Source organism: Vulpes lagopus, chromosome 1 (genome assembly GCF_018345385.1).
Source record: "Vulpes lagopus strain Blue_001 chromosome 1, ASM1834538v1, whole genome shotgun sequence".
NCBI lineage: Eukaryota > Metazoa > Chordata > Mammalia > Carnivora > Canidae > Vulpes > Vulpes lagopus.
In genome coordinates, this window is record NC_054824.1 from 48,943,692 (window position 1) to 48,964,348 (window position 20,657).

Consider the following 20,657-nt stretch of genomic DNA (forward strand, 5'->3'; position numbering starts at 1 on the left):
AATTCTTAATATTTAACAACCTGTAGTAAGTGGTCACTGAGTAATCAGAACATTTGACAGCTGATGAGCTGATATCTTTTGTTTGGTAGATCCTGGGGAAGGTCAAGAATTCATATTGGAAGGGAGGCGGGCAACAGTGAGGATGCTAATGAGTCTTAGGACCTTTATCCCCTATGGCTGCCCAGGTCCTGTTGTGCCTGAACCAGTCACCTAGTGCCTGTCTGGCTTTGAGCATTGGATGCCTGAAGCTTTCATGGGGTGACCCACTGGCTCTTGCCTGTTACATATTCATGACCCTCACTGGGCCTCACGTGCTACTTGCCTCCATTATCTGTCTACCACTGGAACTAGTGAGCCCCCAATCCGTCTTGTGGAGGAATTGGCCTGAGTCGTGAGAGAGTCATCCTCAATTTAGGAATTTCTCATACAAACAATACTTTATTGGGATTGTTGTTGGACTTTAAGACTAACCTATTACTTGCAAATAGCTGGTTGGGGGAGCTATTGATAGAGCTGCAGTTATAAAGTTGGTTTAAGCACCCTTTCTTCCTTGGTATATAGTGTTAGCTGTTCAATTTATATATACAGGTTAGGCTTTATTTTGTCCTCTCTTGTGTCTTGAGTTGTTTCCAATGCACTGTCTGAGGAATTGACTTGATACTCTAAAAGGCTTTGATTTTGTAATGGTATTCAGGATGCCTTTGAAGACATAGTGGCCACATTAGCACTTCGCTAAGACCTGTCGCAAATTAGCACATTTCCCCCCATATTTTTCTCTCCTTTTCTTTCTTTAACTGTCTTTACCCTTTCCCACTCCCACATTTTCTCCTGCACAATTAGTGGGCTGCATAGCCTCACCAACCCTCTCCCCCTTTAAAAGTAGATTTTATTTATTTATTTGAGAGAGACAGAAAGAGAGATAGAGCACTGAGTGGGGAGGAGAGAAGCAGATTTCCTGCTGAGCAGGGAGCCCCATACAGGGCCTGATCCTTGGATGGTAGGATCAGGACCAGAGCCAAGGCAGACGCTTAATTGACCGAGCCACCCAGGCACCCCTCACCAATCTCCCTTGCCTTTCATCCTGTGCTTTTCCTATGGCTCCTTTTCCTTCCTCATGCCCCTTTATGCTGCTTTCTTTCTTATGACCAGCCTTGTGGCTTTTGTGTACTGTGACTAATGGTCTTTGCGTAGTGTGACTAGTTTACAACTTCAGAAATCTTGCTGTTTGGGTGCTATTTGGCTTCTTGGCATTTACCACTGGGAAATTGTAAACACCTCATAAAACATGATTCCTTGCTTTATATTTCTTTGCTTCTTATCTTGAAAAGGACATTGTCTCTGACACATTCATGTTTTAAACTGTGACTCTTTCTATTTTGTAGACAGGGCTGTTGGTGATAAGGTCTGTGAGTGGGTAGCTCAGAAAAGAGCTGCATGCAAACAGATTGTGCTCACATTTAAGGAATCATCATCTATAGGACCCCTTGATCTGCAATTATGAAGGCTGGGTTCTGATTTGCTGGTTGCTCTACTATTTATAGAGCCTGTCATTGCGCATGACCGTCCATGCCCAGGGCTGGGGCCTGGTTGCCAAGAGGCGCTGAGCTGAGCTCAGGCTGCATTGAGAGCAGATTGCACGGAGCGCTCCTGTTTCCCAGGCAGCCTTCCTCTCTTGGCCTCCTTAGCTTTGAGTGGAGCTTCAGCTTCCTTCTAGGACTCTGCTCACCACTCCTCTTCCCAAGGTTGCTGCTTCTGCATCCTCTTGCTACCTGTTTTTGATGTATACCCTGCCCGATGTTTTGCTGTTACTCTCATTTTTTCTAAGGATAGATTCGCTGTCTTTTCTGGAAGCTCTTTATTGCTGATTCTCTCTTGTCGGTGAATGTTAAATATGGTTCACAAGTGATTGATGGCACTGTTTAGGAAATCAGACTCATGTTTGTTGCATGTCAGCTTCCTAGGGAAAGACTTGGAGGTAGAGATTATGTGCAGGGGATTGAATGGGGGGAGCACCCTTGGATGGAGACAAATAGGACCGTCAGATGGAGAAGTGGAATTGTGTATGTTCAACAGAGACCTCAGCTGATCCCACAGTTCTGGAAAATGAGAGGGCCCTTCAGAAATGTCCCTAATTGATGCAAGCACTCACCCTTTCATTGACCAACATTGGCCCTGGGGGAGGGCTTTGACTGTAAGCTAAGCGGCTTGCTCTCAAGCTGAGGGCAATTCCCAGAAAGGCTTCTGCTAAGAGTCAGGAGCTGCCATTACTCCTAGCAGCTGGGGAAATAAGTACCTGGCTCACAAATGCAGGGTTTGGGTGGTGCCCCACCAGCAGCTACTAACATGTTCCTGTTCTAGTTCTGCTATGGTGGATGCACTTTCTACCCTACTTTTAACTTGATTTTAATACCAATGCAATGTGAGTTCCATACTCTGAGAGTATCTTAAAAATTAAGATATTTATTTTCTTTTTATGGTTTATTTTGGTAAAAAACATGATGTTGATAAATCTTGTCTAAGAGAAAAATGAGTGTAGGTCAGTTTCAACAGAATAAGCCTTGTCTTACTGGACAGCCACTGTCCACGAAATTCACTGTTACTCTGTGCTGATGGCTTTATCTCTTAAAACTAAAGCAGGATGAAGGAATGGTAGATTGAAACCTGTTGTACCAAAAGCAATTTGATAAATTTGTGCAGACCTTTTATCTGGTAGTTATAGTCCGAATATAAAAAATATCATAGAATAGGTATAATCTTTATTAGAAAAATAATGCAAGTGCATCCTTTGGTAGTATCGTTTATGTGGTTGATGAAACAACAGAACAGATGTTGTTTAATCTGCATATGAAGCCACAAGCAGATGGGGTAGACCAGGCTGCCGGAGGGAAATCAGACTGACCTTATATTTCACAGACTAGGTTGTTGATGGAGAGCGTAGATGAGCAGACCAAAACACTGAGTCAAAGTTACTTTTTTTTTTTTTTATTTATTTATGATAGTCACAGAGAGAGAGAGAGAGGCAGAGACACAGGCTGAGGAAGAAGCAGGCTCCATGCACCGGGAGCCTGATGTGGGATTCGATCCCGGGTCTCCAGGATCGCGCCCTGGGCCAAAGGCAGGCGCCAAACCGCTGCGCCACCCAGGGATCCCTCAAAGTTACTTTTTAATCTATGCTAGAAGCCGAGTGCTCAAGGACCTATAGGATACTATAGAGCAGGAGTAGGCAGGGGTTTTTCTGTAAAAGCCCCCAAAATAACAATTTTTGGCTTTGAGGCCGTATGAACTCTTTTGGAACTATTCACTTCTGCTTGTGTAGCACAGAAGTAGCCCTAGACTATATGTACGTAAGTGGGCATGGCCGTATTCCAGTAGTGAAATCTGCAAAAATAGTGAGTCAGGTTTGGCCGTAGTTGCTGACCTTTGATAGCATGGGTCAGGTTGCCTGAATTTCAACCGTAGGGTAGATACTACTAAGTGTCCATTTTCTTATCTGTAAAGTGGGCATCAAACGGTATTTACCTTCTAGACATATAATAAGAAATAATGAAATCATTGCATACACAGTGTTTGACACATAGGAAGTGTTGGATAACCAGGAATGACTATGATTTATGCAACTGTAAAGAATTAAAATTGGATGAAGTTAACAGCTGAACAGTGTTGGGAAAATGTTAAATGGGGCTCAAATTATGTTTAGCTATGCGATAAGATGTGTAAATGGAACTCTTTTTTTTTTTTTTTCTGAGTCTGGCCTGAGGCCCTCAAGAGTTGTAGTTGCTAAGGATCATCTTTCAGAGAGAAGAGCTAGACCCCTTTGCAGGACTTGCAAAGGACGTGGCTGTAAAATTGGTTTTGCCAAGAGTTCTGTGGCAGTTTGCTGTTGCTCACCAATATCTGTGCTCTCTTTTTTTGGGCACCTAACCTAAATACATTTTTGACTTTCCCTTGCAGTTAGGTAATGCCCATATAACTGAATTCTAGTTAATGAAGTGTAAGAAGAAATGATGTATGCCATTTATAGGCCTGGCCTTTTGAAACTCTCCCACACATTCCTGGCTTTTTCTCCATAAACTAGTAGAGTGGAGAGGATGTTGTGGATCTAGAGGGACAAGATGGATGGTGCCTTGCCCCCTAAATGATTCTGTGGAGCAGAGTACCTATCCTCCTTGCTGATAGCAAGACATAAACTTTTATTTTGTTGATGTACTGAGATTTTGGTGTTGCTTGCCTCAGCAGAGTGCATTGCATTTATAACCACCCATCACCAATTTTAGGCTAAATGGATAAAGGCTGAGGATCAAGTTATGAGAGATTAGAGCCGTGCTATTAATAGAACCTTCTGTGAAAATGGAAAAGTTCTATCTGCATCATCTAATACCTCTCGCCACATGTGATACCGAACAATTGGAATGTGGCTTGTACACCTGAGGACCTGAGTTTGTAGTTTAAGTTTAGTTAAAATTTAAATGTAAACAGCCGCATGTGGCTAGTAGCTATCCTATTGGATAGAGCAGAGGATGACAGTCTGGAAATTGCCTTAGCAGTGCACCTGAGTCTCATCTGAAGCCCATTTAAGACTAGTGAGAGTGATTTTAGAGAGACTACTGGGAAAGCTTGACTTGTATCCTCAGAGCCTGTGTGCCAAGGTGGGTGCCAGACCATGTGAGAGAATTTCAAAGGACCAGAGACCATAGCAGGCCTGCTGCTCTAGCAGAGGAGTGAGCAGAGTTGGCTGCATCGGAAACAACCTGCTTTCCCAGAATGTGTCGGGGCGAAGGACACATGAGTATTTCTTATAGATCTCTTGGGAGAAAGTGCCTGGAGTCGCTTTAAACCCTGTATAAGAGGAAACCAGGAAGAATGATAGGGCCTCATTAAAGTGGCACTGGTTTTGTGACTAGAAGTGGCTAGAAGACTTCTTAATTATCTGAGAATGACCAAAGATATTGTAGAGTCCACTCAAAATTTTGTGTAGCATTGGGAGAAAGGTAACTCCTCATCGTGGGTTTGAGGGACAGCAGGAAGAGAGACTATAGTTGTTTTCTGAGTGTTACCCTGTGATCCCTGCTTAGGTTAATCTAACAGTTAAAATTAAAAAGCACTTGAAGGTCCTTAAAGGAGATGTATCTCCAATAGTTTCAACCTCAAAGTCTCCTTTTATTCTTTTCCCTGCTCCAATTGTGGAGGCTGTGTTTTGTGTCTTAGGTTCATTTAGATGCAGAATCAGAGACCTACTGCCATTTAGGATATGTTATATGGATATATGTGCCATTTAATGGAATTTAAGAAAGAGACCCATAGTAGGCGCTGACCTCACAGAGATGAGTGGAGAGTTGGTTGTGGATTCAGGGCCTCCCTCCTCACCGTATATAGTGAAATGCCAGAGGTATGACTTGGAACTACCCCACTGGCTGCTGCTTTTCCTTCTGCTATCAACTGATTTTTTTGTCCTCACCATGGTTTCTGTACCTTATAACTGTTAGCCTATACAAGAGCCACAGAGCTTCCGTCAGGCCTTCTACATCCTTGTTACCCAAAGATTGATCTGCACATGAGAGCATTGGAAGCCTGGGAGCTTGTTAGAAATTCTGGATCTCAAAAAAAAAAAAAAAAAAAAAAGAAAAGAAGAAAAAAGAAATTCTGAATCTCAGGTCCTACAATCTGCATTTTAATAAGAATCTTAGGCTATAGATATACATATTAAAGTTTGAGAAACACTTGTCTATAGAATGACTTTTCTTTTCTTTTCTTTTCTTTTCTTTTCTTTTCTTTTCCTTTCTTTCTTTTCTTTTCTTTTCTTTTCTTTTCTTTTCCTTTCCTTTTCTTTTCCTTTCTTTTCCATTCTTTTCTTTCTTTTCTTTCTTTCTTTTCTTTTTCCAGTTTTAGCTTCTGTGCTAGATGGCCCGGGCTCTTGGTATTTCTCTATCAGACTGTCAAGATAGAGTGACTTCCTTGATCATTCTTCTAATATAGGATCATTAAAATCAGAAATGACAAAGTTGTTTTAATCTTGGAGGTCCCTCTGTACATACTGCAATAGGGACTAGTGTTATTCTGACTAGAATCACTCACTAATGACACAGCAAGGGGCAGGAGCTGGTACTAGAGTGGGAATTCTCAATGTAGTTATGGGATGGCAGGATTAGCTGAGGACTTGTTAGAAATGTGGATTCTCAGCTCCTGTCCCAGGTTTACTGAATTAGAAGCTCTGAGGGTCGGGGGCCCAGCAGTCTGTATTTTTTTTTATCAGCCTTCCTGGTAGCTCTGATTCTTGATAAAGTTAGAGAACCACTGAATTAGGGTAATGCAAACTTCTGTAGCAAACATACACTTTAATAACTCAAACAAAATAGAAATTTGTTACTCATTTAAGGATATCGTGGGTGAATAGGTTCACAGAGTGGCTTCCTCCATGCAGTTATTCAGGGATCCAGGCTGATAAAGCCACTACCATCTTCAATATGTGACTTCCAAGTCTCTTCTGAGGGTCATTCCAGCTAAAAGAAAGGCACATGGAGAAGTGGCTATGGGAAGTATTCATGGGCTAGATCTAGAAATGGCATACATTTCTTATTACATATTCCACTGGCTAGAGCTCAGTTCTATCTAATGTCTCTACCTAAGTGCAAAGGGTCCTGGGAAATGTCTAGCCTAGCTTGTCCCCAAGAAAAAGAGGCAAGCATGGGTTTTAGTGAGCAGCTAATAGTCTGGTCATAAACTCATTTCTGAGATTTTCTGTATTCGGGATATATTTTACCATAAACCTCTTTGGCAGTCTAGTAAAGCCCATGGATTCAATTGTAGAATGTTTTTATTTTATTTTATTTTATTTTATTTTATTTTATTTTTTTAGAATGTTTTTAAATGCATAAAATTATGTGTGTGTGTATATATATATATAATTATAAAGGAAGTCAATTATATTGAAAAATCATTATAAATTATTAAACACATTTTGGGCAGAGCAATATATGGCTTCTTTATTAATGAATTAAATAATAAGTTCTAGCGGCAGATTTGTTAACTACTATGATTGTGAAGTAGTGATGATTATAAATTGGTATTTCAAGATAGCTACAGCCACTAATTAAATATGTAAATATATTTGATTCCTGTTAGTGGCAAAAGTCACTGATATTATTAATAATATCAGGTTTATAGCCTACTTTCATAATTGAGTGATATGCTAGATTAGTGTAGAGATCAGTAGACATAATTTTTCCTCATCCATGTTAATTGGCTGTCCTCTTCATCTGCCTTGAATTTTATCCATGGATCCAAGAAATTTTGCTATATACTTTATTTCTAGCCTTGAATGAAGAGACTCATTGAGGTTTTATGAGGTATTATTATATACTTTATGAAAATATCAGCTTATTTAGTATCATAATACTTGTATATGGTAAATTTATATTTTGTGTACCTTTCAACCTTGGTGTTCTCAGGTATAGCAATAACACGAAAGCAATCCTATTTGAGTGCTCAATGATTCGATGTAAGTTTCATTTGTTCAGAAACTTCATCAGTAAACCGGACGGTAATTTGATCTTATCTAACAATAACTCTTATCTAAAAATGATAACTTTTTCAATTTCTTCTTCATTTATCTAAATTGTTTATAGACTTTTTCTTGTTTTATTTTTTAAAAAATATTTATTTGAGCAAGAGAGTGAGAGCGAGCAAAGTCAGAGGAGGGGCAGAGGGAGAGGGAGAAGCAGACTCCCTGCTGAGTAGGGAGCCCCATTTAGGGCTCCATCCCAGGACCTCATGATCATGATCTGAGCCAAAGGCAGATGTTTAACTGACTGAGCCACCCAGGCACCCCCTTTTTCTTGTTTTTTTTTTTTTTTTTTTTAGATTTTGTTTATTTATTCATAGAGACACACACAGAGAGAGAGGCAGAGACACAGGCAGAGGGAGAAGCAGGCTCCATACAGGAAGCCCGACGTGGGACTCAGTCCTGGGTCTCCAGGATCACACCCCAGGCTGCAGGTGGCACTAAACTGCTGCGCCACCGGGGCTGCCCTTTTATTCTTGTTTTAATCAACCTGCGTATATTTCTCTGCACTTCCTTGGTGCCCAGTTCTGCAAATATATGTACATCAGTATCTCTGACTATATTTCTGCCCTGTATACCTCACAGCAGAGTGCCCTTACGGGCATGGGTGTTGGCTTGGCATCAAAAAGACCTGAGTTCTCATCTGGGCTTTTATAATTGCAGATCGCCTTAGGTAGATTACTTAGCCCTGATAAGTCTCAGTTTGCTTGCTTAGGAAGTGGATATAATAGGCTTAGCACCTAAGTAGTCCTTAGTAAATTGTTGCTGTTAATGTCTCCTCCTTTTTTATGCCAATCTACACAAACAAACTGGTTAAGTCAAGTACTCAACCCTTTGAGGAAAATAGCTAGTCATCTAAAAGCATAACAGAAGAGTATACATTGGAATTTTTTGTTTGCAGGCAAGAGTCTGACATAAACCAAAAGAGAATTTATTAGAAATACTTGATAAAGCTCACAATCAAGACTGACTGTCTGGTTAGAACAGACAAAACTAGGCAGATTCAGAAGGTTTTTGGTATAGCTACTAGACTGATGATTTCCTACTAGCTTTTTTTTTCAGTCTTTACATCCTTCCATTTAATATTCAGTGTCCAAGCAGAAAAACTTCAATGGGTTGAGCCTTGGCCATGTGTCTACTGATTAACTATACAGGTCATAAGGAGCAAGATCTGAAGGGGGCTGTGGAGCACTTTGTATCAAGACCGCGTATCTTGAGAAGTTATTACCCAAAAGGTGCTGCTAAAATGGGGTGGCCTAAAAATGGCAGAAATTCACTGCTGAGAGATTTTGAAGTGTTTATTATGTACTGGTTAAAGGGTGTTCAGGCAAGATCAAGTGAATAGAGAAATGGACTTGATACCAACACCATCTACCCTGTTAACATCTGTAAGAACCTACTGTTTAAAATAAAATTTTATTCTGTTAGATGTGTGGCTTACTTTTATAATATTTAGGACAAGCAAGTCTACTAAAACTAGGATTTATAATTCTTTGCAGTAGTTTAGAGAAATGAGCAGGGTGACTGCCCAGTGATGACTCTCTATCATGTCTGTGTTTATAACTGCGACCTGCTGATGGGTGAATTGCTGCTGCAACATCTAGGAAATGAAATAGTAATGATAATGATGATAACTTATGGACTACCTTTTGTTATATTTTTACTGTTGTGAGTACCTAATGTGGATTATCTCATTTAAAAACCATGATAACTTCTTGAGAGAGGCATTATTATATGACAGATGAAGAGACTGAGGCACAGAGAAGTAATTTGCCTACCTACTCCATGACAGAGCTTATACAGAGTAAGTGCTCTGGATTCTCTGTAGAAAGAACTCTCTCTCCTGATGATCATGGGTAGTTGGTACTTCATGTGTGTCTGTCAGCAAGATGCACCAATCATGTGATTAATTTTCCTTTTATATCTGATTAATAACATGATTTTTGTCTTTAAGAATATATTTATTGAAAAAAACAAAAACAAAAACAAGAATATATTTATTGGGCATCTGGGTGGCTCAATCAGTTAAGCATCTGACTTCAGCTCATGTCATGATCTTGGGGTCCTGGGATTGAGCCTCCTGCTCAGCTGGGAGTCTGCTTGAGATTCTCTCTCCTTCTCCCCCTGCCCCTCCCCCTGCTTGTACTCTCTCTGTCTCAAATAAATAAATAAATAAAATCTTTAAAAAAATCTTTTATTCACACAAGTGAAATGCATAATAATCATATCCAACACCTATGTATCACTACACACCAGATGTGCTTCTGAGGACGTACATTAATTCATTTATTCATCTCAACAGCCCTATGAAGTAAGTTCTTGTTTTAATCACCATTTTACAGATGAAGAAATGGTTAAGTAACTATCCAAGATCACACAACTAGGAATTGACAGAGGTAGTAAGTGACAGAGACTGCTAGCTGTAGTCCCTGTACAATATAGTGTAGTGCTTATAAAAAGTTATTTAAAAATAGTGCAGTGTATTTGGCTATGATAGAAATCACGCAGGCCTACATGGTGGTGCTCAGATCTTTAAAAAAATCTGGAAGTGTAAAGAAAATGGCGAAGTTAAGGGAAAGATGGTTTAAACTGTTTCTGATGTTTATTATCACAAGTAATGTGGTACCTTAAACACCTTCCCACTTGGTAGAATTTCTCCAGAATACATACAGGGATGCAGTGTTTACTGAGCTACTGCTGTCCAGAAGGACCACACCAACATGTTTTAATCTTAATCTTTAAAAAAATTTTTTAAAAAAGATTTTATTTATTTATTCATGAGAGACACACAGAGAGAGGCAGAGACATAGGCAGAGGGAGAAACAGGCTCCCTGCAGGGATCCCGATGCAGGACTTGATCCCAGGACATCAGGATCACGACCTGAGCCGAAGGCAGATGCTCAACCACTGAGCCACCTAGGCACCCCGATCTTAATCTTTTTTTGAGGCTGTCACATTAAGGGAGCTTTATGGTTTTTTTCCCCCAAGTGTTTTTAGAATTTGTAGGCCAGGAGAAGTATTAGTGATCATACAAGTTAAACAAAATTCGGTTGCTTATTATTCATAGGAACACAAGAGAAGGAGGATCTACATTCTTACCAAAGAAATACACTGACCTCATACCACTGTGACAGAAACGAGTATATTAGCAAACACTTATCAATTCCACCAGTGCACACATTTCTGAACTAGCAAGAATGCAGGGGATGTGGAAGTTAGTGCCACCTAGTGGTAAGACTGAGCTCTGCTTCCTAGAGGTTCTGTCTTCAAAGTACAGAAAAAATACCAGAGGAGCTTGTTAAAAAGAGGTTCTTTACATACTTGAAACTAATGTAACATTGTGTGTCAATTATACTTAAATAAAAGTAAAAAATAAAAAAGAGGTGCTTGGGTGGCACAGCTGGTTGAACATCTGACTTGGTTTCTGCTCGGGTCATAATCTCAGGGTTGTGAGATGACGCCCTATATGGGGCTGCACTGAATGTGGAGCCTGCTTGAGAGCCTGTCTCTCCCTCTCCCTCTGCCCTTCCACTATCCACTCATGCTCTCTCTTTCTCTCTAAAATAAATCTTTAAGTAAGTAATTAAATAAATAAAGGGAAAAGGAGAATGACACCCCCCTCCCCAAAAAATCTCCAAACCCAAGCCAAAAACTGACATTTTTGGCCTCACTCCTAGAGAGTCTAATTCAGAAGGGAACAGAGGAAAGGGGAGAGAGAGCATGGGCACGCACGCATGTGTGTGTTTGGGAAGGATGTCTAAGAACCTGCATGTTTAAAAGGCAGCCCCACATGGTGGTTGGTTTTGATGGTTTGGTCCTAACTGCTCCAGAAAGCATTTTAGGGATTGGCCCAGCTCCCTCTTCTTAATCCTCTTCTCTGACAGCTGCTGCAGTGTCTCTGGATTATGTGGAAATTGTGGGGATCTTCTGGGACTATTTTGGGTTGAAGAGGATCCAGCTGAGCTTGCACACAGAGAAGGGATGGGAATAGGCCAATATGTTTGGGGATGAGAGAAAAGCACCTAAACAAGTGACCTCAGTTTTGTTAAGTCCATTTGCATTTATTTCTTTCTTATTGATTTCTGTTGACCTCAGTGCTACTTTTGACTTTGTGGGTCACACCCTACGTTTGTCCTTTTTCTCCTTCTTCCTGTCCTTCAGCCTGGTATTCAGAGTCTCCATAATCAGACCTTCTCCAGTGTTTGTTGGTGGGAATCCCCCTGTGCACACTCATCTTTCTGCTTCTCCCCTTGAAATTTTTAACCTCCATTTTTTAAATGCTTTTACTGCAGTCTTTAAGTTTTATTTATTTAAAAAAAATTTATTTACTGATGAGAGACACACACACACACAGAGAAGCAGAGACATAGGCAGAGGGAGAAGCAGGCTCCCTGATCCCAGGTCCTGGAATCATGCCCTGAGCCCAAGGCATTAACCACTAAGCCACCCAAGTGCCCCTTATCATACACCTTTTAAAAGTCCTAAGACCGTTGGGGTGCCTAGGTGGCTCAGAGGATTAAGCAAATGACTCTTTCAGCTAAGGTCTTGATCTCAGCATCATGAGTTCAAGTCCTATGTTGGGCTCCACGCCCAGGGTGGAGCGTACTTTAAAAAAACATTCGAGGGGATCCCTGGGTGGCTCAGCGGTTTAGCGCCTGCCTTTGGCCCAGGGCGTGATCCTGCAGTCCCGGGATCGAGTCCCTCGTTGGGTTCCCGGCATGGAGCCTGCTTCTCCCTCTGCCTGTGTCTCTGCCTCTCTCTCTCTCTTTGTCTATCATGAATAAATAAATCTTAAAAAAAAAAAAACATTCGAAGGACCCACAACCTCACTGAAGCCCGCCGTGGAGCATTTAACACCCCCACCCTCTAATTTCCCACCATACTTCGTGCATAGCTCATATGCTCATCCTTGTGTTGTGATATAATGTTTCCTATTGCTGCATAAATATGTTACCCACCCATCTATCACTTTACTTATTCATTCATTCCTTGTGTTGTTTCCCTTGCCTGGAATATAAATTCTATTCATTCTTCAAGTGCCACCCACACAACTAAGTCAAATATAGACTATTTTCGGTTTCATTCATTGATTCCTACTCTGAGATCTGCTGGCACTGTGTCCTCAACTGCCCATTTTAACTCTTAATTACACGTGCCAGAATATATATGAATTTCTGCTCTTTGGGAAATTGTAAGCTATATGAGGACAGAGATCATTTTATGTAATTCTTTGATATTTTCCAAACTCATGCATTCTCAAATGCTTAATGTGGTTTAACTGAGCTTGTACTCATTCCTTTATTGCATTGCCTCCACTTAGTTTAGAATTTTCACTTTTTGGTGTTTTGTAATGATGCTTTACCTTCCTGCTTTCCTGCCTTCAGAGTCTGATCTCAGGAATGCAGGGTGACACTTTGCCATGTAACAATATGCAGCCCTGCTCCTTTATGAGCCTTCATGCCCAAGTGGAAATAGCTCTCCTTTACACGTAGTCTGATGTAAATACACATAAGTAAAGCAATGTTCTTACCTGCTGTTTTTTTTAAAATGGCTTTACTGAATTATTATTATTTTAAAAGATTTATGTATTTATTTGAGAGAGAGAGAGGGTGTGCATGTGTGCATGAGGTGGGGAAGGGGTAAAGGGAGAGGCAGAGGTAGAGAGAGAATCTCAAGCAGACTCCCTGCTGAACACATAGTCAGATGCCAGGCTCCATCCCAGGACCCTGAGATCATGACCTGAGCTGAAACCAAGAGTCAGACGCTTAACTGGCTGAGCCACCCAGGGGCCCCTGGCTTTACTGAATTAAAAGCATGTTTTATTGTAGGGTCACTCTGGGCTCTGAGATACTGAGGTGCTTCACAGAACACATAAGCTTGTGGTTTGAGCCTCCTTCTACATACATGCTCCCATCAGAAATGTAAAAGGATCTCATTGAGCTTGGTGACTTTTGAAGCTCTTTGTATAAGTAGCACTAGAGACTGACCAGAAAATAACTCAATACAAATCTGGACTTGTTTGGGTTTGTGTTCCACTACAGGGATTCAGAGCAAGCCCTCGGCATCTTAGAAGACGAGCAGCAGCGGCTGCAGCTGCTCGCCTGGAAGAAGCCAAGCCTGTGGTGGAAGTTCACCATCAAAGTGAGCAAGAGATTTCCGTGAGGAAACGAAGAATCAAGAAAAATAGCCGAGTCCAACCAGAATTCTATCACTCCATTCAAGGTGCTTCAACCAGAAGGCCTGTAAGTAGAGAACTTTTATAAGGATATTAAATCCATGGTATGACGGTTCTTTTAGTTTTAAAACATTGTCAGATTAAATCATCAGGTTACTCTATTGTTGTTTCCCTCAGTAAGTGCTCTGAACCCATATGAATTCCAGGAAGGAGTGCGATTTCACAGAAAGTGCTGGACCAGAGAGTTGTCAAAGAAGCCAGAGCTGGCCACTGCAGACGGGGTGATTTAAAAACTGGTGAATTCTAAGCTATATTAGAGCGAGGGTTGAGAATGAGAGCAGGGGCCACAGAGTCAGTAAGCTGAGATACAATAATGATGAGATCAGAGCTGATGAAGAGGGGCAACAAGAAGCCAGTATCAGCATAATAGAAGTAGAGGACAGAAAGGTAAGGCTGGAATCTGGGGCGGTAGCTGAGCTCCAACGGGAGGTGGCTCTTTGGCCCATAAGGCTGGTACTGGCCTCTGCAGCCAGCCAGGGCGACAGTAAGTGTGCTAGCCTTCTCAGATTTGGCCTTTGTTTTGGTCCAAGGCAGCAAGCAGCATTGTCCTTTTCTAACCAAATGCTCTGTGTCTCTGTTGGCTGCAGCTACTTCACCTGGAAATTTGGGCTCACACGGGAGCTGGTCTCCACAGAGACCACATTCTTCTGTGTGCTCTGATATTTTTCTTGGTTCGGGTTCTCACACATGGACTTTTTTCCCAGGTTGTGATGGTTACAGATTTGGGGGTTAGAAAATGCCACTGTAAAACTTTCCAAAAAATATTTCATAACTGAAATAATTTTACCTTGCTTTAGCATTAAAAAGACTTTTCCCTGTGGTTCACTCGTGTGTTGTGGGGAGCCTGTTTTTGTGATCTCTCATGCTAACCTAGGGGAACCACCAAGATTTGACTTGATAATAGGTTTTTGTAAATTATTATAACAGAACAGCCCTTCTGTGGGGGAAACTGTGCTGCCGGCAAAGTGGAGGTTGCTAGAAGGCCAGGAGAATGTCTGACTCAGTGAACAGGCCAGTGACAATGGCAAGAAGCTAAATTCCTTTATAGGAAAGGTCCTGTGTATCTTGGACCAATGGTAAAATAAGCTTATATTTAGAGATGAGAGTCTTCTTTTCAATGGTTTAATGAAACAAACTGTGTAGAATTTGGTATCTATGTGATATTTAATATGAAGTGGTAGGAAAAATTATTCATTTAATAAACATGAGCTTTTTTATATAGGAAATAAGGGATACATAGATATATATTAATAACTGACAGTTCTTGAGGGTTCACTTTATAATAGGACTCACTTAATGACCCTGTGAAGTAGGTGTTGTTATTATTGCCATTTTATGGATGATGACACTGTGGTTCAGAGATTATAAATAATAGGCCCAGGTTTAACTAGCTGTTTGTGATAGAGTCTAAGATTTGGATTTAGGCAGCCTGTTCTAGAACCCAAGCACTTAGCTCTACAACCTGTCACCTTCTTCTACATGGGCTCTAGGAACTCACAGCTGAGTCAGTGGACTGACATGCAAACAAGGAAATCTGATGCATGTCTGTGTTATGAAAATGCTATTGTGCAGTTATGAACAGGGACTATGGAAGCACTGTGAATGGTCAGAAATATTTAGAGGGAAGCAGATGCCTGAGATTAGTCCTGAAAAATGGGTTTATCAGGTGGAAAGTGGAGGTAGGTATTTCTGATGAGAAGATCCTTGTACAAAAGCACAGAGGTGTGAAAAGGCATGGCATTCTCAAGGAACAGCTGGAGGTGGTGCTGGTAGATGAGACTGGTTGAGTCAGGCAGGGCTAGATCACTAAGGTATTGTATATTATGCTAAATAGTTGAATTTATCTTCTGTGATTGGGATCTGTTGAAGGTAAACAAAAGGCACATTGGTTCTCTTGCTCAGAATCTAGCTAATTCCTTGCAGCTTCTAATCTTCCCATGAGGCTCAGGTTGTATAAGTGATTATTGTCACACTTTAGAAACCCTCAACCACCATTATTCTCTCATGAGCACTGTATGTAACTGCCTTGGGTAATAAGATGTAATCCTCTGTGACTTTGAAATTGGTATCCACTTTGTCCTTGAATGCCTATCTTCTCTGTTTGTCTGGTGAATTACAGTTCGCCCCTTAAGATTGACTCATAACCAAGCAATTTGTTCAAGAAAGTCTTTTCTGATCCTTCTTATCATAGTGAGATACTTTTTGTATCATGGGTCTCAAGATCTGCACTTTGTACAGATCTCCTACATAGCAATTATTCAAGTGAAAAAATCAGGCCCTGTAGGAAAATGGACATGGGTTCAAGTTCTGCTCTGTGTAACTGGAAAGACACAGGTAGCATGCTAAGAGAATTTAACTGAAGAGAGTTTAATGAAAGGACTATTTGCGAAGGTGTGGGCAGGGTTCAGGTACTCTGCTAACCTTCAAGAGAAGCCTGCCTATCTACCATTCCTAGCCCAAATAGGCAGCAGATGGCACTGGTCTTACTGGGTCCTGGTAAGAATTGCTGAGGCCATGAAAGAGGAGCTATGCAGGAAGCCTGATGTGGGACTCGATCCCAGGGCCCTGGGATCACGACCTGAGCCAAAGGCAGACGCTCAACCACTGAGCCGCCCAGGTGCCCTTTGCCATGCATTTTATTGATCCTCTCTTTTTGTTGTAGGGAGTAACAAGAGTCTTTCTATCTCTTGGTCTCTCATGCGCACCTGTTAATATATAACAATCCTTAGCCTTAAGAAGTATTTAGGTGTTTGTGTTGGGGGTGGGATGAGGGGAAATTAAAATTTTAGAGCACTTGCAAATAATCAGGGACAGAGTCCATTCCTGTTACATCTCATTAATTCCAGTTTTTCATACAGTGCATTTCCTTGTGACTTAGAATTTCTGAGACTTTCTCACGGAGGTGCAAGAATACCTGATTAAAGATTGCTTGTGCTCCCAGGTCATAGCCCAAGCTGTAGCTTGCTCCCCCTGCTGGCAAAACTTTGGCCCATGAGGCTCCCACCACAAGTAACTGGATTATTAAACCTGATAATTTTGACTCAGGAATTAGAGGACAGGTAGGCTTAACACAGATAACTAGTGGTCCTGCTTTCTGAAATGGTAAACATTGAAGAAGAAGAAGGTTTGAGCTGCTGAGTCAAAATCAAATTTCCAATTTGGATATGTTCAGGTTATAAATCTCTGTTGGAGGGGCGCCTGGGTGGCTCAGTTGGTTAAGCCTGCAACTCTTGGTTTCGGCTCAGGTTGTGATCTCATGGGCTGTGATCTCATGGGTCTCAAGATCAAGCCCTATATCAGGCTCCTTGCTCAGATGGGAGTCAGCTTGAAGATTTTCTCCCTCTGCCCCTATCTCCACTTGCTTGTGCACTCATTGTAAAGCTGCAAGATATTTTGGAACACTGCATAGTTTTAATTTTTTAAAAATTAGTATTAACAGGATTTCAGGTCATCTTTGTAGTTGGGAACTTGCTACAGTGTGGAAAAGCTAACTACACATCCTTGAGCTCATTAAAAATATAGCAGGATGTTTCTCTGTTCCTTTCCTGCTTAGATTATTAAATGGTCTTCCCTTTCCTTTTCAAATATGTAGGACCAGGAGCCCAGCTTTATTTGCATAACCTTAGGACACTTCCCTTTCTGTGGAAAGCTTGACTGTACAGCTCATACCTTACTTTGGCTTAATTAATTGGCAAATACAAAGCTTCTAAAGGAAATGTTTGTTTCCTTTTCTCTTTGGAATTCTAGAGAGTGAGTTATTTTTTTTTAAAGATTTTATTTATTTATTCACAAGAGACAGAGAGAGAGGCAGGGACACAGGTAGAGGGAGAAGCAGGCTCCATGCAGGAACCCCAACGTGGGACTTGATCCTGGTACCCTGGGATCATGCCCTGAGCCAAAGGGAGATGCTCAACCACTGAGCCACCCAGGCATCCCTAGAGAGTGAATTAAACTAATAAAGTCAAATTTCTTTTGCTAACTGCCTCAAAGGATTTACTGAATTACACCCCAGCAACTTACTGAGTCTGCTGTGATTTGCTATGCCTCCCTTACATAATCTTACAAAAGATTTCATTTACTATAAATTTGTTAACAATAGGTATAAGAATAATGGATGTACAGAAGCATGCAAGGTAGGTGGATTGTTAAATGAACAGTGCTAATACAGATAGAATTTAATTTCTCAAACATCATGAAACCAGGATTAACTTGGTGAAGGGATTCATGTGCTTTATTTGGAGAAAAATAAACATATCTTTCTAACTTGTGATTCTTTCCCAGGTCAGCATTTCGACTACAGCAAGGCCTGTTACTATTCCTTTTAAATCTTTCTCATCTGCTGGGTTACCTGTTGTCTTAAAAACTTTTAATTCTTTCAGCTCCGAGCAAAGGAAGCTTAAAGAAAACTCAAGTATTAGACTCTGTTAGGTAGCCACTTATACCTCCAAAATTTTCCTGAACAACTGTAGATCAAAGGACTGAAAAGAAAGCCCTTTCAAAGATGGTCTTTAAATGGTGTTGGGAAATGTGGATGGGTATAAATTCCTTTATTTTAAAGAACACCCTTGAAGCTTCCTTTGGAATTCTGTTTGGCATTTAACAGCTCTCTTTGCCTGTGGTTACTGCTTGATCTTTGTCCTCAATCCCCTGGGTTATAATAGAAAACCCTTCCTTGTATCCTCTGTGAAGAAGGAGCAGCTTGGCCTATCTGCTACTATGTTACTGTCAGTCCTTGGGAATCAAAATGTTAAAGTTTGATGGGGTCTTAGAGCTTATCTGATTCAGAGCTTCCCCTAATGCAAGATTTACTTCATTCCTCTGAGTGATAAGATCACCTATTGTTAGATAGCTCTAAAGTAGCAAGTTAGTTGTACTTGGAATAAAAAAGTTATTTGTTTTCTAGGTTCATGGTTCTATTTCTATAGACCTTTTGTCCTAGATCTATCTCTCAACCTTTCTACATAGTACCTTTGGTACACTCCTTTAAACCACCTCCTGGTGAGTGGCAAGGTTCTGTCTGGTTTCTCCCTGTCGTCCCACCCTCTTCCACCACCTTCCCGCCACCCCCTCAGCTGATGATTATGGTTCAAGAAAATCAAACTATGGAAATTGAATATATCCAAAGAGAGCTTAGTTTCTTCCTTGGGAGAAGGGAGGTCAGTTCTTAAAACGACAGTAATGTTTCAGGAAAATTATTGCTTTGCAGTAGTGGCACTTTGTAGTTAAATAGCACTTCCTATTTTTTTTTTAAAGCATGTTCATATTCATTATGTTATTTAATCTGCACAACCAACTTGTGCATTGGGTAGGACACACATTTTTTCTTAAGACTTTTTATTTGTTTATTCATGAGAGACACACAGAGAGAGGCAGAGACATAGGCAGAGGGAGAAGCAGGCTTCTCACAGGGAGCCCGATGCAAGACTCGATCCTCGATCATCAGACTCCAGGATCATGACCTGAGCGAAAGGCAGACACTCAACCACTGAGCTACTCAGGTGCCCGGGGCATACACTGTTAACCCAGTCTGGCAGAACTGAGTCTCAGTGAGTAAGGGACTGACCCAAAGTCATCAGTCTAGATAAAGACAGACATCACTTATCCCTGTAATCTGTTTGGGTGAGCTCTGACTCAGATAACACCTGGGGAGTTTGGTGAGAAATTAAGGGACAAAAATATAGATTCCAGTAGGCTGTAGGAATTACTCATTTTCTCAACCTGATTCATTCCCAGGGAGTATTAGTTATATATTTTTGAGAGCCTGCTCACCCTATGCATTGTCTGTACTGGCCACCCTAAGGTATCAATGTATTGGCAAGTCTGCTTTGGTCTAATACTACCTAGTTCATGCCACAGCCTTCATACATCTTGCTCACCTATCAAATGGTAAAGTAGGTAATTGACTCTGTTGCTGGGGAATATCACTGACTTATCAGCATTGATTCCCACTATGTATAGCTCAGCAACACTAAGATAAATGAAAATTGGATACTTAATTAATCTGGTGTTAAAATTAAGTTGAAATATTCTTGTGCATTATTACTGGAAATGTAAAATGGTGCAGCTGCTATGGAAAATAGTATGACAGTTCCTCAAAAAACTTAAAATTACCATAGGATCTAGCCATCCCACTTCTTAATGTATAATCAAGAGAATTGAGAGCAGAGACTCAAAGAGATATGTGTACACCCATGTTTATGGTAACATTACTTATACTAGTCAAAACGTAGAAGCAACGTTGGACAATGCAGGTTTGAACTGCACAGGTCCCCTTATATGTGGGGATTTTTTTTTTTTTTATATAGATACATTGGAGAATTTTTTTGGAGATTTGCAACAATTTGAAAAAACTCGTAGATAAACTCATGGCTTAGTAATACTGAAAAAATTAAGAAAAGTTAGGGATTATTGTAAGAATACAGTATATAATAGATGCACAAAACATATGCTGATCAACTATTTTTTATAGGTAAGGCTTCCAGTCAACATCAGGCTATTAGTAAAGTTTTGGGGGAGTCAAAGTTATATGTGGATTTTGAATGTGTGGGAAGTTGGTGCTCCTAACTCTTGTGTTGTTAAATATGCAATGGAATATTACTCAGCCTTAAAAAGGAAGGAAATTCTGACACATACCACAATATAGGTGAACCTTGTGGGCATTATATTAAGTGAAAAAAGCTAGTCACAAATAAAGAATCCATACTATATGATTATACTTCTGTGAAATACTTAGAGTAGCAAAATCATAGTGACAGAAAGTAAAGTGGTGGTTGCTAGGGACTGATGGGAAGAGAGAATGGGGAGTTGTTTAACTGGAACACTTTTTATTAGTTTTGCAAGATGAAGAGAGTTCTGAAGTGGATG

General features: G+C 40.7%; 1 protein-coding gene across 19 annotated transcripts in view; it reads left to right on the forward strand.

The window, feature by feature from the left end:
• The window catches only part of DST (dystonin), a 481,436-nt gene that overhangs the window by 45,491 nt on the left and 415,288 nt on the right, over window positions 1-20,657 (forward strand). For all 19 annotated transcript variants that reach the window (XM_041769040.1, XM_041769112.1, XM_041769077.1 and 16 more), the window contains one exon: window positions 13,600-13,800. In XM_041769040.1, coding sequence (XP_041624974.1) covers window positions 13,600-13,800 — 201 coding nt within the window. The remainder of the gene's footprint in view (window positions 1-13,599; window positions 13,801-20,657) is intronic.